Below are 15,997 nucleotides of genomic sequence, written 5' to 3' on the forward strand. Positions count from 1 at the left end.
AATATGTTATGTCCTTCACAGCACAATGAAACATCATTGTGCCTAATTTCAATTTGTATGGCATTCCCATTAATGACATCTATTTAAGACGTCGTTGTTAATTAACTGGACTATGCCAATAAAGTTCTGTTAACTTCCCCCTATTAATTTAATATTACAGGCATTTAACAGATGTCTTAATTAGATGTTAAACTGAATGATATGAGCAAAATTAAAATTAGGTCATTGTCCTGAAAGGAAAGTTTCTGCTATGATTTATGCTTTCTACAACTTTGTTTTTCCTTCTAACTTCTCACAGGAAATCAAGGAATTTAATTTCAGAGAACCTTTAGAGGAGTAAGGACTACTAAGCAGAATACTAACTTGTGGCTAACAACTTTAACACATCTCGTTCTTATCTCACAGTTGTAATTAATTGAAAAAAAGCTTCTACTCTTTAGCACTTTTAAGTGTGTCTATCCATATTTTCAAAAGCTTTCCTCGAGTTTCTTTCTCCTGATTTCCTGTTGGTGTGAAGTGACTGTGTTTCTGTATATAAAGTATACATCTCTAGCAAAACCACTGTTTTCCCCATCTCAAGGGCAGTAGTGACCTCTCCCAGCAACAGGTCCAGAAAGAAAGTAGGAGTGGAGGCCAGCTGGCCCGGTGTGTGCATAAGTGATCGGGGAGGGCTGGAGGCGGTGATGGTTTGCTCATGGCAGGTAAATGCTTTGTGTGCACGCAGTGCAGGTTAAGAGCTCTAGCTGGAGCCAGCCTCCTAAGCCCAGTACTAGGCTTGGGTGTGTAGTGTATGAGGAACAGCTACGTTCTCTTTAAAGAAGTGTCTCTGGTTGCCTACAAGTGCTTGAATGGTGACATGGAATGTCTCCTCTTTCTAGATGAAGGTCTTCTGTGTGATCCTGAAATTGAATTAATATTTTAAACTGAAAGCTACCTTTACAATATAAACACCATAGAGGCTCTATATTTAAGTGATCTAAATACAGGGGTTGCTCCCACCTCCCAAACAAGTCAAACCTGCCTAGTTGGTGACAGATTGTAATTTGGGCAATCAAAAAAGGATCATGGAAGTATATAGTAACCCCCCCCAAAATAATATGAAAAAAAGGAGATTACAAAGGGGCTGAGGATACACGAAGCATATGCACTCAAAGCTGAACAAGTGCTGGTGCAAGTATAGGGTCTCCATTACAACTGCTGTTGCAGACTGCTGCAAAAAGCAAGTATTTATAAAAGGTTTACACACTAGAAGCTTCTTCACAAGTGGTGCTTTATGAAGGTCAGTCTAGAAGATTTACACTATGAACCCACCTGACTTCCTCTGTTTGTGATATAGTGCTTACAAACAAGTGATATAAATTAAATGCTGTCCACACTAGTCTTTTACATTGTATGTAGAATAGAGGTGTTTTTAACATGTTTAACAGGTTTAACTATGTGTAACATAGACATTGTGTCTATGTATATAAATAGGCTGGAGTAAAGCTCTGTGAACAGAGGTTAAATATTCATAAAGCAATTTGGTGGGTAATTAAGTACAAGATTGAATGGGGGTCACTTCCATCTTTGAATTTCTACTTTCAAGTGCTTCCCTCTGATGTGATGAGTTGCGTTCCCTGTACTCTGGCATGACAATATATATTTACTAGTATAGATGTATCTGATTTAACCTCAAAAGTAGCAAGCTATTAGTAAGCACCTGGTAAACAAACAGCTTGCAGGGCTGCACTACATGTTTAGTATGATGGTAGCTTCATTCATATATATATTAATCTGTAACAATGTTAACCATGCAGAAGGAGATATTCAGGGTAAAACCTATCAGTTGAAACAACGGACTTGCATATGCTTACACCAGGCAAAGATGTTCACGTTGGGGTAGGAACAATGAAAAGAGCAGTTCTCATCACCTACAGTCTCGTTGTAAGCATACAGTAGACAGATAAAGCCCAATTTATACAGAAGGCAACAACAACATGTCAGAGTTACAAGATATAATTTTAATTGTGCAAATTTTATAGCTATACATTGAAACAGAAGCCAGGTAATCAATACTAATTGTGTACGTTTAGTAACAGCCAGAATGTTATGTACAATTAACAAAACAGATACAAAGTCCAACAGTCTGAGAGACTGCTTTGAAGACAACAGATACTAGTCATTCTTCAGTAAGAAGAAATGCTTTAGAAATATTTCATGGCTGTTCAATTTTCAATCTGCCAGAAAACATGGTCTTTAAACTGGAAAACAGCAGACTGTTTAGCAGAAGTATTAATACTTCTGATTTTCCATGAAATCATAGGTCAATAGTTCCTTTCAACTTGAATTTTTTGGCAGATCGCTCGCTTGCTCTAAGCTGGAACTTGCTTCCATAGATGTAGGAAATGAATCCATCAATCTCCAAGCTAAACACGTTGTTAAGTTTGGGAACAACTGAAAATACAACAGGAAAGAAATTAACAAATGTGGACGAATGTAAGTCTCTCCTATGAAAATATACTGATGTACAAGGAATATTATTCATATGTAGCCTTGAGGCTTACCACACTTCCAAGGTTTTTATGCTTTACCAAGAGAAGAAAAATAACGAAACCCTTCTAAATTTTAAACTAATTACAAGTTAGTCCTCTTGCAGGAGCATGTGTGTTGCAGAGAACATCCTGTATGAATCAGATGAATGAACCATGTGCATAATCATGTTGGGTTCACTGGAAATCCATTTTTTTTATTACTTGTTTCTACATTTTTGGCAAGATACTGGGCTGTTAAGCTGTCAGTGAAGATACTGACTCCTGCCACTCTATACAAGAAATTGAAAGCACTGATGTAAAACAATACAGAGATGTAAGATGAACAGTGTGTTCAAGAATTTTCTGATTATTCAAGTTGAGAAAAGCACTGAAGAAATTGTCGGTCTTACCTTTCAATTTGTCCTCTTTAGTGATAATTTTGAAGACATGTTTAAATTCCTGTAGAACGATTCCTGTTATCCCAACGTAAGAGGGGCACTTTGATTTTGTGACTGAAGGAACAGAAATATATATGTATTATAAAATTTCAGATGCAAGCAGTTTTACTTTTCTACAGTTGCCTCACTATTTTAAAAACTGGTGTACAATATTCTGAAATAATGCAATTACAGTAATAACTGGTAAAACTTGCAGTTAATCTTTGAAACTAATAACATGATTTTCAAGTGCAGTTGAAGAGTAATTAGCATTGGTAGGAGAGAAAGAACCCATCAACCTATGGTCTCAACTATGTGACTCTAGAGTTAATGATGTTGAAAAGAATTTTAAAATAAGCACCTGAAATAAAGGAGTGTCTGCTTAACTTCAGATGACTTCATAAAAGAAAACAAAACAAAATACCTGTAACAATAGCTCCATGGAGATCAGCTTTTAGCAGTTTGCTCTGAACCATGTGTGGTTGCCTTGAAAAAAGGAAATAAAATGATATGAAAAGTTAGGCTTACAAAATGGGATTGTGACTACTGACATCATGGTCAATGTACAGAAATAGCACATACTTCATTACTGCTTGAAACATCATAGTTACTTAGTATCTACTAAATCAAAATGACACTAATTTTAAAATATCTCAACTTACGCATCTGGTTTAAGTCCATGACATAGGTCTCTGATATATTGTTTCCAGAGTTCATGTAGTGGTAGAAAGATGGCGTATCTGCAGTAAAAAAAAAAAAAAAGAATTTAACTATCAAATCTACTGGCTGATTCCTGAAGTAATCTGTGTTTACAACAGGATGAAGACTAACATTTTAAAGTTTTTTTAATCTGCTCTCCTAACTTAACCTGTAAGGTAAGCTGTGCCAAAAACCATGTTTGCTTTATTAAAAAACTAAAAAGCACAAAGTATGTTTCTCTTTATCAGCCCAAAATGGTGAGGTGTTTTAGAGGATTGGGCTACATCTAAGACTGAAGAGATTTCTATCTACTCTTTTATCTCCCCGCTTAGTTCATGTTAGCAACAGCTGAGTCTTTATTCAGTGGGCATTAGTTTGAGGAACCTGATGCAGAATTTTGACGCTCTGGTTACAGGCAGTCCAACTTCAAAAGAGGTGGCTGTATTTGGGTTTGATTTCTTGTTACATTTAGATATACAAAAGGAAAGAGATGCAGAAATGAATTTTCTAACCATACAAAGAAGGGAACAGTTTTCTCATGGTGAAATGCCACAGGGTCTCAGACTGACTTTACGTGCTGAAGGGTTAGTATCCACATACATACTACTGCTTTTACATGCTTCTGACATACTTCCCACTTTTATTACACAAAGAATATATTTAAGATCATACCTTTGCTGTTGGGGTTCAATTTCAAACAGGCGCATATCTCTCCTTTGCTTGGCGGTAAAACCTTTTGTTTTCTTCCTCTTTTCCTTTGTCCTTTTTTTGGAGTAATGCTCAAGAACTACAGCTTTCCGAGTTAATATATCCTGAATAGCTTCATCTTTCATTTTTGGCATACTACGCTTCAGGAAGGCATTTACAAATGCTCTGGCCTCTTCTGGTCCCTGAGGCTAAAGATATTTCAAAAAGATAGCTCAAAATATTGATCGTTACCTAAATGAAGGACTTGCTGCCGACTAGTTTTATCCCGTTGACAGTCGCCATAGGAATTGGTTCTAAGCGTAAGGAATAGTAAATGGTCAAAGCGTTCCCGTGGCGAACCCTCGCGTGCGCAGGGCCGAGTGCCGGCGAGCAGCGGCCCCCCCGGCCTTGCCCCCACCCCCCCGGCCTTGGCCGGCGTGCGGAAATGCCGGGTCTCGCGTTTAGCTTGGAAGGGCGCGTTCAAACGCGAAAGCGGCGGGGGACCGGCCCCGCCCGCGGGAACGACCTCCCGCTCGTTCCTCCGGTTCCCGGCAGGGTCTGTGTAAAACCGTGTGAGGAGAGAGCTGAAACCGTCGGGTAAACCCCGGCAGCGCTCCGGGGGCGCCCCGCCGGCTGTGCTGCCGGGCCGCGGCTCCGCGGGCGGCGGTACCTGGAGGCGCAGGTCCCCCGTCCCCTCCGGCGGCAGGCGGCGGTACAGCTCCCCTGTAAGGCAGAGCGAGGCGGGCCGTCAGCCGGGGCCCGGGCCGGAGCGGGCCATTACCCGGGCCCCGCTCGCCCAGCGGCGCTCACCCTCCATCGCGACGGCCGGCAGCGCTTCCGGCGCAGGCGGATGACGTGCACGGCGTGACGTGCGCATGCGCGGAGGGCGGGCTGGCCCTAGGGCGCCCCCGCCTGGCCGCCGAGTGAGCCCGCGGGGCCGCGGCTGGCCGGCTGCTGTATCCCAGCGGGAGGAAGCTCCAGGCAGCAAACAACAAACGGCAGTTTTGGTTTGGTTGTTTTTTCCACCCCCTATAATTATTATGTGTTGAAAATACCTTAGAGCAGTTTCCGGCGCTTGTGAGGCTCGCAGGGCGCCTCAGAGGTGCCAAAGCCAGAGAGAGGCCTGTGAGGCGGGCCCGGGGGAGCAGGGCTCAGGCCCCGGGAGCTGTTTGAGCCCGGGTTGAGGCCAGACCTAAAGAAACTGCTCAGACTTTCCCACAAGTCATATATGCAGAGTGCCAGCCTTGGTGCCTCTCGCCAGCTGCGTGGGGTGTAGGCAGCTCTGGCGAAGGGGGAGCCCAGCCTTCTCCGGCCTTGCCTGATGGCTGCGTGGCAAAGTCATAAGAGACAAAGGACAAAAGAAATGGGATGTCAAAATCTTTTCAGAAAATAAAATTAAAAAAAAAAAAAAAGGGGGGTGGGGGATTGTTAGATTCTGCTTGCTAAAAAGGTTTTACAGAGAGTTTGTATTAGTGCATCATAAGAAATACCATATTGTTGCTGTCTCCCCACTGCTGGTTAGGGTAATAAATCCCAGCCTTAACCTCAGGTTTCAGAGGCTACATTGCTAGAGGTAACCAAGATCCCTGTGTGTCTTGGGAAGAGGAGCCTCCCTGCATGTACCTGGGTTATTGCCTAACATGGCTGGCCCTGGGGTCCCCAAGAGCTCAGTGTCCCTCATAAGTCACAAACTGTGCTGGACTGTGGTTTAGAGGGAGGCGTTTGCTAAGATCAAAATCCAAAGAAAATGTAAAACGGGGAAGTGACATCGCTTATTGCAGCTGTGAGGTTCTACAGAAGGGGAAGCTGTGGCCAGGGTAGGTTGTTAGATTAGCCCTTTACATTAAGCTAGATAGGGGCCATTTAATACCTGTAACTTCTATTAGCTGTCTGAAAAGTCATGTTACTATTACTATGCATCACAGGTTTATTTCAGCAGAGATGAGGATACAAAGTTAACATTTTCCAACCAGCATCAAAGTAGCAATCTTACAAAATGAAATCTGGCTATTATTTATCTGTTACACTAACAAATTCTCTCACTTGCAAGAGTAAAGTTGAGCACCAGATATTTCAGTTACTATCATGGGGAAATTTCTTTAAAAAAAATAAAGTCTTGTAAATCGTACCCTCTGTAATGCAGGGCCCCTCATTTTCTCTAGTCATCCACTGCTTCAGTATGATCACGTACGCTTGGAGTAGACAGGTCTGTTGTTCGAGTATTGATTTGTTAGTGCCCTTCCCATGGTAACAGCATTGCTTTGGAGTCTAGATGCTCATTGTGGCAGGCAGCCCGGACAAGTCAGCCCTCACTTCTTCTCCCTAATCTTCAATTGCTCCCACCAGAGATGCTGGGACATCTATTTCCACTTTTCCATCCTGCAGCCCCCTTGCCTTCCACCTTTTGTTGCTCCATTTGTTCTGCAGATCTCCCCCACCCAGGACTTACAAACGTGGTGCTGAAGCCAGCCACTGGCCAAGCTCCCCAGGCCATGGGCAGGCACAGGTCCTCTCTGTCCTGCTCCAAGGTTCTTCCCATCTCACTTCTCTTGGTACGAGAGATGGGTTTTTTTTTCCTGTTCCCAGTCTGTCCTTCAAGGCTTCTCCAGCCATAGCCCTTGGTGTCATTGCAGGTACCTGGCTCTTGCATGCTCCTGTTCAGCTGTCCCCAGTAGCTGTGTCATATGCTACTTTACTGTGCCTGTAATCATACACTCAGAAACATGAGATCTGTGTAAAATCAGTTCCCAAGTTTCTTGCAATCAAAGTAAAAAAAATCGGGAAGATGCTGCTTACTTTGAGGTTTACTTCCTCTGTTATGTCACTGCCTCTTTCCTCCTGGGATAGGACAAAGTCCTGCTTGCTGTACAACACAGAGGTACCCTAAAACCAGAGCAGACAACTCCTTTTCTTTGCCAGCTTAGTCCCAGCTCGTGCTGCCCTCTGCTCAGACATGATGGCTCTCCAAATACAGAAGAGGTTTATATTCTTGTCACGGGGGAATATTGGCTTAGCAGCTATTTAAGCACTGCTTGATAAAGGATACTTAGGGAGCAAGGTAGTGAGGCAGGGTATAGGAAACACAATGATTTTGTTGAGTGCTGCTGTGGAGCACAATGGTGCTAGAGTGATCTCTAACAATTGTAGGTCTCTCTGTATGTGTGTAAAGAAGAAAGGGCCAGTTTCTGCAGAGTATTAAGTGTGAGCACTGGTTGGTTTGTATCACAGACCTCCTGGCAGTTAAGTACGTTGCCACAGCAAGCAGGTCTCGGTTTTACACAGCGTGGACTCCTTGAGTTGTCATTGCTACTAAAAAAAGATCAATTTTCATGAATGGAGTACCAGGATAAGCGCTATGGGTCTTTAGGGCCGTATGAGTGCTCCTTCACTGGATTTATGCTGCAATTCCTAGGGCACTTCAGGGATTAATAGTCAAATCAGTATTGGCGGTGCTGGTGTTGTAAATCCAATGATCCAGGCTAAACTGGTGCCTGGGGAAGCCAGTCTCTTCCAACAGCTCTACATCTTCATTTCTCAATTTATCTTCAGATATAATGTCTGAGGGAGCAAGATCAGCACGTTGGTGTGTGTCCCAGCAAGAAGGCTCCGTGTCAGGAGTCAAGACTCCCATCAAATAAACATGAAAAAGAATGGCCAAAGAAACTGAGAAACCAGAGATAAGCAAAGACATGTGGTGGATAAGGCTCAGAGAAATGAAGGAAGATGGGTAAATTGTTAATATAAAATGAAGTGGGAATACACAAACAAAATAATTATAATGCATGTTTCCGAATGTGCAGTATCACCCGCTCCACTTGTCTTAGTGTGTTAGGCTTTTGAAACTTTTTACTTCAAGTAAATCACCTTGAATAGGTTTATAGGGATATAAATCCCTAACACATATTATTAATACCAAGTTATAGGTGCCAACATTGGCATTTCTTGTTCTATTAAATCTACGTATGGTTTTATTTATTGCTCTCTAAAAATAATACTAATAAAACCTATGCAAACCCCCAACTTTGAAGCAATCTAACCGTGTGCACTAGGGGGCTGTATTGCTGTACCTGTAGGAACTGTTAAACTGTGCTGGGGAAGCAAACTGTGCAGGCCAGGCGAGGTGAGGGCAGTGTCCTGGGGAAAGCCGAGCAAATGTGTGAGCGATTATAGAGCAAGCTTTATCTTGACAGGCACAGAAAGCTAATACTTGAGATGCACAGTGATCAAAGACGGTAAATAAAGATGCTTGTGCGATGCAAGAATAGAAGGTCAGTGTTTTTTCAAAAAATAGGAAGTAATTATGAACTGAAGTGAGAGATGAGCAGAAGTACATGAAGTAAACTCGTGTGTAAAAGTGACTGGGCTATAATCACTGTTACACTTTTGCTGATTGTCATTGACACAAGAAATAAATACCATAATTCTCTAGAAGGTCTGTCTCAGCAAGCCTTTGAGCTCTCAGAATCGATATAGAATCATAGAATCATTTTGGTTGAGAAAGACCTTTAAGATCATCGAGTCCAACTGTTAACCTAGTTTATTCCTCTTGGCCAAATTGTGTTAGCAGCTGAATTTGGTCCCTAGGGACATCTGTCCTGGGGAAAATAATTTCCATTCGAAACCCTCTGATCTGATTTCCTCTACCCAAATATCAAGCTGCTAATACAATTTCCACCCCCTTTCCCGCAGCTGGGCTGAGGCAGCATGCAGCAGCCTGTGTGGGTCCTGCGGCTGTCCCTCCACGTCCTGTCTGTGTCTTGCCTCCCCTCCACGGCTGCCTTTCCTCCTCCTGCTGACGGCTCCTTTGGCCCTGGCAGGGACCACAGAGCCCCTCTGTGCCAGTGTTTGTAGGGCGCCTTGGCCGACCGTACCCTGCGTGCCTGCCATCTTCCTGGCTCTGGCTGTGCCGTGTCGGGGCCGTGCTGGTGTGCCACAGGCGTATGACATATGCTCGGGGGTGGTTGTGCGTGGTTCCCTGGCAAAGCCGGTCTAGGAAAGGGTCATGGTGGTGGGTGGACAGGCTGAGAATTGCCATTCAGACAGCTGGGTAGACCTTTATTTGTGTTACGAAGCCTGAATTTTCATTTCTTGTAAGCGTAGGTTTGCTAGAGGAAATCTTGTGAGTGTGTGGAAGCCCATCCTCTTGCGTCAGGGGTTTGTTTGACCGGTTTTAGATGGCTGTGGCTGGTCAGCCAGCGTCATCTTTTGATGTACCCTGTACCCCCCAAATGTTTCTTATCCGTATGTTTTTCCATGAGTTTTTCTGCTTGATCAGCTCATCTTTAACTCATGGATTAGGACAAGATGTGTGTCCCTGTCCCCCCCCAGCAGTTAAGCTATTCTTTCGAGCTGAAGGTTCGTTATTTCCGTACAGTCCTGACTCCTTGTCATCTCAAATCGCAGCTGCTGCTTCAGGGTCGGTAAAATAGACTGGCTTTTCGGTGTGGGAAGAAACCGAGAAAGCGCTGGGAAATGTAGTCAAAATATACCTTGGTGGCACAGAAATCAGAAGTCAAATAATAATCCCAAAATGTTTTCAGAAAACGTGAATGATTGAAAAGCCGGGGTTTAAAATGCAGCGAGGGAGGCGCTGGGAGGGCCGGGCGCGGAGGCTGCGCTCACTAGAGGGCGGCCCGAGACCGGGCTGGGGCCAGCTGCCCGCTCTGAGTTTTCTGTACGTATTTCTACGTGCTGTTCTAATTCAACTAACTGTTTCAAATTTGGTGTTTGTGTGTGTTTTGTATGGGTTTTTTTTTTTTGTTGTTTGTTTTTTTTTAAGTTTAAAAGCTATTTCCTCTTTTGGAAAAAATGTGGCTGTTTGCAGCTTTTTGTAGCATGCAGGACTCTGGTTCCCTTGTACACTGACCTTTTCTGCATCACAGTAAGATTATCAGTGGAAAGAGGATTTTGAAGGAATTCAATTTCACTGCGAGTTAAGGAGGCCACTTTTTTGAACACCAGTATATTCTAATATCAAAATAAGAAGCTATATCCTTCTTAAAATATTAAGAATATGAGTGAACCTAGAATACTTGGAGATAACTACTGCAACTACCCAGCCATGCTTCGCAGAGCAACTGTAAAAAAGCAATGCTTGCTACCCAAAACAGTAATGAGGAGTCAGAAAGCTGAGGCTTTGGTAGCTGACATTCTGTTTCCCTGCCTGCTGAGATTGTGCGTGATCCAAACGCGCATCAGGATGGCAGGCACTGCTGCTGCTCCTGAGCAGCTTGTATTTACTAATTAATACTAGCATTCTGCATTCATGTATAATTCCATGACAGTCTGTCTTACAGTCATTACTTTTGCTGTGCTTTGAGTCTCATTTAGATCTTGCTAAATATTTTATTTTAAAACATAATTAACATTGGCTCATATGTGATAGGGATGTACGATGCAAAATGAGTATTGAAAATGATAAATTACAAAGTAATAATAGTCATTGGATTTATAGCAGGTTTTGGTTAAACGTCATAAAATTAACATAATTCATTAAAATTTAAAAATAATACAGATAAAAAGATTTTAGGCACAGAGGTCAATTATATCAAAAATGTTTAGACTTTTTTTCTAGAAAAGGCTTGTCAAATTGTGCAAGCCTGTGTGATATGGTTTGGTTGTCTTGGCACTTTACCCATGGTAAGTCATTTTTGGCCAAAAATGTGTTACTGCGTACTGCATGTTACTATTCGTGATAGAGTGCAATGGGAAAAGTGATAGCTCACAGAGCTTGGTGCTGCAGTACTGTGGCTGCTCCGGTATTTGTGCATCCCTGTCAGCCAGGGTCCTTCCTCTGGTCACCTCAAAACCTCCTGTCCCTGCCAGACCACCCACATGCAGTAAGCTCCTAAACATGAGTTTTAGATATGCTATGTGTAACTCCGCCACAGGGCTCTGGAGGGAGACGAGCAGTTTTCACTAGGGCTAAGGTGACAGGAAGAGGCATGTTTTGCACAAAGCTTATGTTAAAAATAATTTGTTTCACTCAAGCATCTTTTGCTGTGTTTCCCATGGAGTGCTTCAGCGCTAGCTGCTTGGGTCAGAGTCGAGGGAGAGGGCACCCTCCATCTCGGAGGGGGCTGTCGCTGGGACCACAGGGGCTGCCCGTGCCGCCCTGACCCACGAAGGAGCAGGAGGCTTCAGCCATCCAGGGCAGTGTCTGCAGTGCAGCCGCCTCCTGCACAGCTCACAGCCAGCAGGCACTTCATGCCAAACAGCCGCTGTGCCTGAAGTTAGGGACTGGGATGAAATCCCAGGGAAATTGACAAGGTTCATTAATTAAACAGATACAAATTTTTCATTTTTCCTCTGTAATGAGGCATCTTTCTCAAAGGCATCACTATCGGCAAGGCCCTGTTGCTGCCAGACTCTTTCGAAGTAACACACTTAGGCTGGCAGGAGTGAACAATTTTTTTTAATGAAACGAGTCAGCTTGCACATCTCCAAAGAAAGAGAGGCATTGCTGAGTCCACACGCATGGTCTCATCTGCCAAGGTGCTGCGTAGCTTCAGGTCCCGCTGGTTGGAAGGTGTTTGTCACAGCATGCCAGCTGATGAGAGTCCTGCCCAGGGGGGCGTGTGTCTCCACAAATTCAGGTACTGCAGCCCAGAGAAAACGAGTGCAAAGCATTTGTCAGTTGAAACTGGGCTGAATGAGCTCTGCTGCTACAGCCAACACCTGAACTAGCAGTGTCCAGGGCTGCTGCCTGAGGCAGCAAGGGGTGACAGCTGCTTTATCCAGCTGTTACGGAGTAGTCAGTAGTCACACAGGTGTGACTATGCTTGTAATGCATGTAGGCAGCATTTTCTTTTTTTTAAATAATGTTCCTTGTATCTACATCAGCTTTTTATCAATCAATGACAATATAAACTGTGGCCCAAAGCATCAAAAGGAATTCAGGCAGACCCCTCTCACTGGAGTGCACTGGGCCGTCTCTTGGTATTTCCACTTGAAGTCTTTATATGTGGGAGGGTGAAGAGCAGTCCCAGCATCTGAGCGCTCTGACCCCCACCGCGGGCAAGGTCTTTATGAGCAGTGGTCAGCGTTCAGCTCCCTGTCCGTAACCTGATTTCTTCTGAACTGCTGGTGTGTGGCGGGGCAGTGAGGGAGTTAAAGCTGCTGGATTGCTTTGATAATTGACCAAAAAAAAAAAAAAAAAAAAATCCCATCCAAGCCAACCAAAAAACCCCTGTTTGAGGTCAGTGCTCTTATAAGTGCCTTTTAAAGAAACAATAACCTGATACAATAGAAATATTTTTGTTCCTCTCTTCAGTAGAAATCTGATAAACCACAGAGAGAGGCAGGTGTCCAAGGAGATAAAAGTAATAAATGCGGCTGCAGTTCTGGAGTGAGCTAGCCTGTCAGGCTGGTAATTAAATGAAAGCCCCTCTCAGGAAATGCTGGAAGCTAATAGATATACACGGAGATGCCAATTCATTTGCCTCAGCAATGTATGTTAATTATAGCATGAGATTAATTTATACATTTTGCAGTGGGGAAAAAATAGCAGGGGTGGGAGGGGGAGAGCTTTCATCCTGCCAGTGATTATTTCAGGTGGTAGAGGTTATTAAGCACCTTATACTTCTTAAAAACAGAACAGTGGGTGAGAATGGGAGAGAGAAAATGTTTAATTGGAACAGGTCCTCTAAACAAAATTAACTAGTCACAGATTTATAACTGACCTGAACCACATTTGCAGACAGCTGCCAGGGGATCCTTTGCTTTGCCACAGCTCAGTAAGTACAGAGCCCCTGTTAGCAAATAGCTTCAGCTTGAGTCACTCTGTGTTGGTGTGGTGTAAAAGGATTTCTAAGAGTTACATGAGTGTGAAATTAGGAGTGCTGCAGTGGCGGATCACACCTACAGGACAAACAGCGGTTATTTGAGACCACGCTAGGCTCAAGGATGCTTTGGTAGGTGCACGGAGGTGCAGGAAAGGACTGACTTGTCATTAAAAGTGTGCTGGTGATCACTAGCAGAGCGGCATGTGCCACCTGGGCTTGGGGCAGTGAGTAGGTCTCTGCTCAGGACCCCGTCAGCTTTAGTGATGTGACACTAACTGTTGACAGAGCTGCCCAGCTCGTTCTAGTTTGTGGTCATCTCGCTCTGGAAGTGAAATAACTGAGGTCAGGCAGACATTGAAGTGGGGGAGATGCTGGCGCTTTCCTCAGTGAGAGGACTGTGACCCTGCTGCGTGCATGGGCAGTGTGTGTTTGTGTGTTACAGTCCCTCTCTGAGGTCATTTTTGACCCTTGTGTCCAGTTTCAATCACCCTTGTCACAGCTGTCAAGCTCTCACGTAACATCGCTGGGGCTCTCGTGCCCAGCCGCCTTCGTTAGCGGGTAGATGGATAGATGTGCCGTTAGCATTGCGTGCTCTGCCCCGTGGTGAGTCCGGAGATGCCGGGGCTTGCTGGTGGTGTGTGGCACTGCACAGCCCCTCTGCTGCCAGCAGCGCGGGGCTCTGCTGGGTGCGTGGCGCTTGTGGAAATGGGGCACCCATTTACACTTCCAAGTGTGGCGTTAAGGGCATGACTATAGGTATTTCAGCTCTGAAACACAGTGCAGCACAGCAGGCTTCTTTCTAAAAAAGTCCTTTGATCTGTAAAATTATCAGCATTGAGGCAGCAGAAGCAAAGCAGATTTTCCTTTATTTTCTTCTGCCTTGGAGGAGGAATACTCACTTGCCCTTCAGTATGATTACATCCCATTTACCAACACTTTTTTTGTGAATTTCAGACCTATGTTTTGGAACAGTCACAAGCAAGAAGTGTTTCTTTTCAGAGCCTGGAGCAGTCAGCATGAGGATAAAGTTTATTTAACAAAAAGAATACTTCCAGCTGAATTTGTATTGTGAAATTACAGGTCCATTTAAAGCAAAATAGAAATGGTGGTGGGTTAGGATCAGGGAAGGAAGATGATGACATCCACTGCAAAGTGCGTCCAACAGCTGTCTTCAAATTTTTAAGTTTTTATAGGACACTTTTGTTTGTGTAATTATGCAAAAGAATAGAACTAAAAAAAAAAAAGGTACTAGATGCTGAAAGCAAGCTCAAGTCTTGCTCAGGGAGTGCAGGTGGAGAGGTTATAAATGGTGTCTCAAATGCTGACTGATTTCAGAGCGATGGGCTCTGTCCTTTCTGTCATGGACCAGGATGGAGGTCTGTGACATTCCTGCTCGCACATGTCCTGTACTGGTTTGGGCTGGGATAGAGTTAATTTTCTTCACAGTAGCTAGTATGGGGCTGTGTTTTGGATTTGTGCTGAAAACAGTGTTGATCGATAACACAGGGATGTTTTCATTATTGCTGAGCAGTGCTTACGCAGAGCCAAGGCCTTTTCTGCTCCTCACCCCATCCTGCCAGCGAGTGGGCTGGGGGAGCACAGAGAAGTCGGGAGGGGACACAGCTGGGACAGCTGGCCCCAACTGATCCAAAGGGGTATCCCACACCGTATGGCATCATGCAGCTCAGCATAGAAAGCTGGGGGAAGAAGGAAGCAGGGGATGTTCAGAGTCACGGCATTTGTCTTCCCAAGTAACAGTTATGTGTGCTGGAGCCCTGCTGCCCTGGAGATGGCTGAACACCTCCCTGCCCATGGGAGGCAGTGAATTAATTCCTTGTTTTGCTTTGCTTGCATGCATGACTTTTGCTTTACCTATTGAACTGTCTTTATCTCAACCCATGAGTTTTCTCACTTTTCTGATTGTCTCCCCCATCCTGCCACAGGGGAGTGAGCGAGCGACTGCGTGGTGCTTGGTTGCCAGCTGGGGTTAAACCATGACAGTCCCCAAGGGATGGCTGGCCCAGGCAGGACCCTGCAGGGTGCAATCCCCACCAGGGCTGGCCCTGGCCACACACTGCTCGCACTGCAGCCATTGCCCTGGTCCCACATAAGTCAGCTCAGTCTCTTTTGTTCCAGACTGCAGCTGTCAATACGCACATTTTTCATTAAAAGAGGGTTGTCAACAGCTTTTTGTAATAGTATTTTAAATGTAGTTTGTTCTCGCTACTCTTGCTACAGAGACTGGCTGCTACGTCTCCTCCCAGGCACTGCTGTGATGTCCTCCTGCCCTGCTCTGAGCAATCCCTGTTGGTGCTACTGTAACAGCTGGAGGCCAGGTAGGAACAAACACAGGAATATTTTGTAAGTCTGAGCCCTTCCGCTACCCTGGCATTTAAACAGAGATTGTTTTTATAGTTGTCCTCTTCTTGCAAGTTAAAACAACCAAAAAATATAGAAATAATAATTTCCCACATTGCTTTGCATGTAAAAATACCAAGCCCCACAGTTGCCCCCATTTTCGCTGCCAACGCAGACACGTGGGATCAGTTTTGGGGGTTAAAACCAGGGATGTTCAAGTTGCCAGTGAAGACAGGTTACCTGCAGACTGCAGCTCAAATTCTGCTCTGGCTCAGTAGCACTGAGACATTTTCCCACTTTGAACAGAGGTGATGAGTGAAGAAACCAGTTGGAGCCCCATGTTCTCCCTGAGCATCGGCAGAGGTGTTTCCGTGGGCCGGCTGCGAGTGCGCCTTCAGACACAGCACGGCACTCGCTGCAGCTCCGCTCCGAGGGCCTGGCGCTGCCAAGAGCTGTGAGTTTAAAACTAGCTGAGCCTCCCACACGGCAACATGATTTACTAAACCACTAAGATATTGGGTCA

The 15,997-nt window shown here is 44.6% G+C and overlaps 1 protein-coding gene and 1 long non-coding RNA gene across 4 annotated transcripts in view; one reads left to right on the forward strand and one right to left on the reverse strand.

The window, feature by feature from the left end:
• LOC308073096 overlaps positions 1-15,997 on the forward strand; it is a 56,664-nt gene that overhangs the window by 22,563 nt on the left and 18,104 nt on the right. For all 3 annotated transcript variants that reach the window (XR_013931900.1, XR_013931901.1, XR_013931902.1), the window contains exons 3-4: positions 15,355-15,477; positions 15,781-15,928. This is a non-coding gene — a long non-coding RNA (uncharacterized lncRNA). The remainder of the gene's footprint in view (positions 1-15,354; positions 15,478-15,780; positions 15,929-15,997) is intronic.
• On the reverse strand, positions 1,980-5,225 carry POP4 (POP4 homolog, ribonuclease P/MRP subunit). Its single transcript, XM_080410859.1, has 7 exons — positions 5,144-5,225; positions 5,004-5,056; positions 4,319-4,542; positions 3,610-3,687; positions 3,372-3,433; positions 2,921-3,022; positions 1,980-2,433 (listed from the first exon to the last, which is right to left on the reverse strand). The coding sequence occupies exons 1-7, from the start codon at positions 5,208-5,210 to the stop codon at positions 2,297-2,299; spliced, it is 723 nt and encodes a 240-aa protein (XP_080266985.1). The 5' UTR covers positions 5,211-5,225; the 3' UTR covers positions 1,980-2,296.

This window comes from Falco punctatus (assembly GCF_963210335.1).
Source record: "Falco punctatus genome assembly, chromosome: 14".
Classification (NCBI taxonomy): domain Eukaryota; kingdom Metazoa; phylum Chordata; class Aves; order Falconiformes; family Falconidae; genus Falco; species Falco punctatus.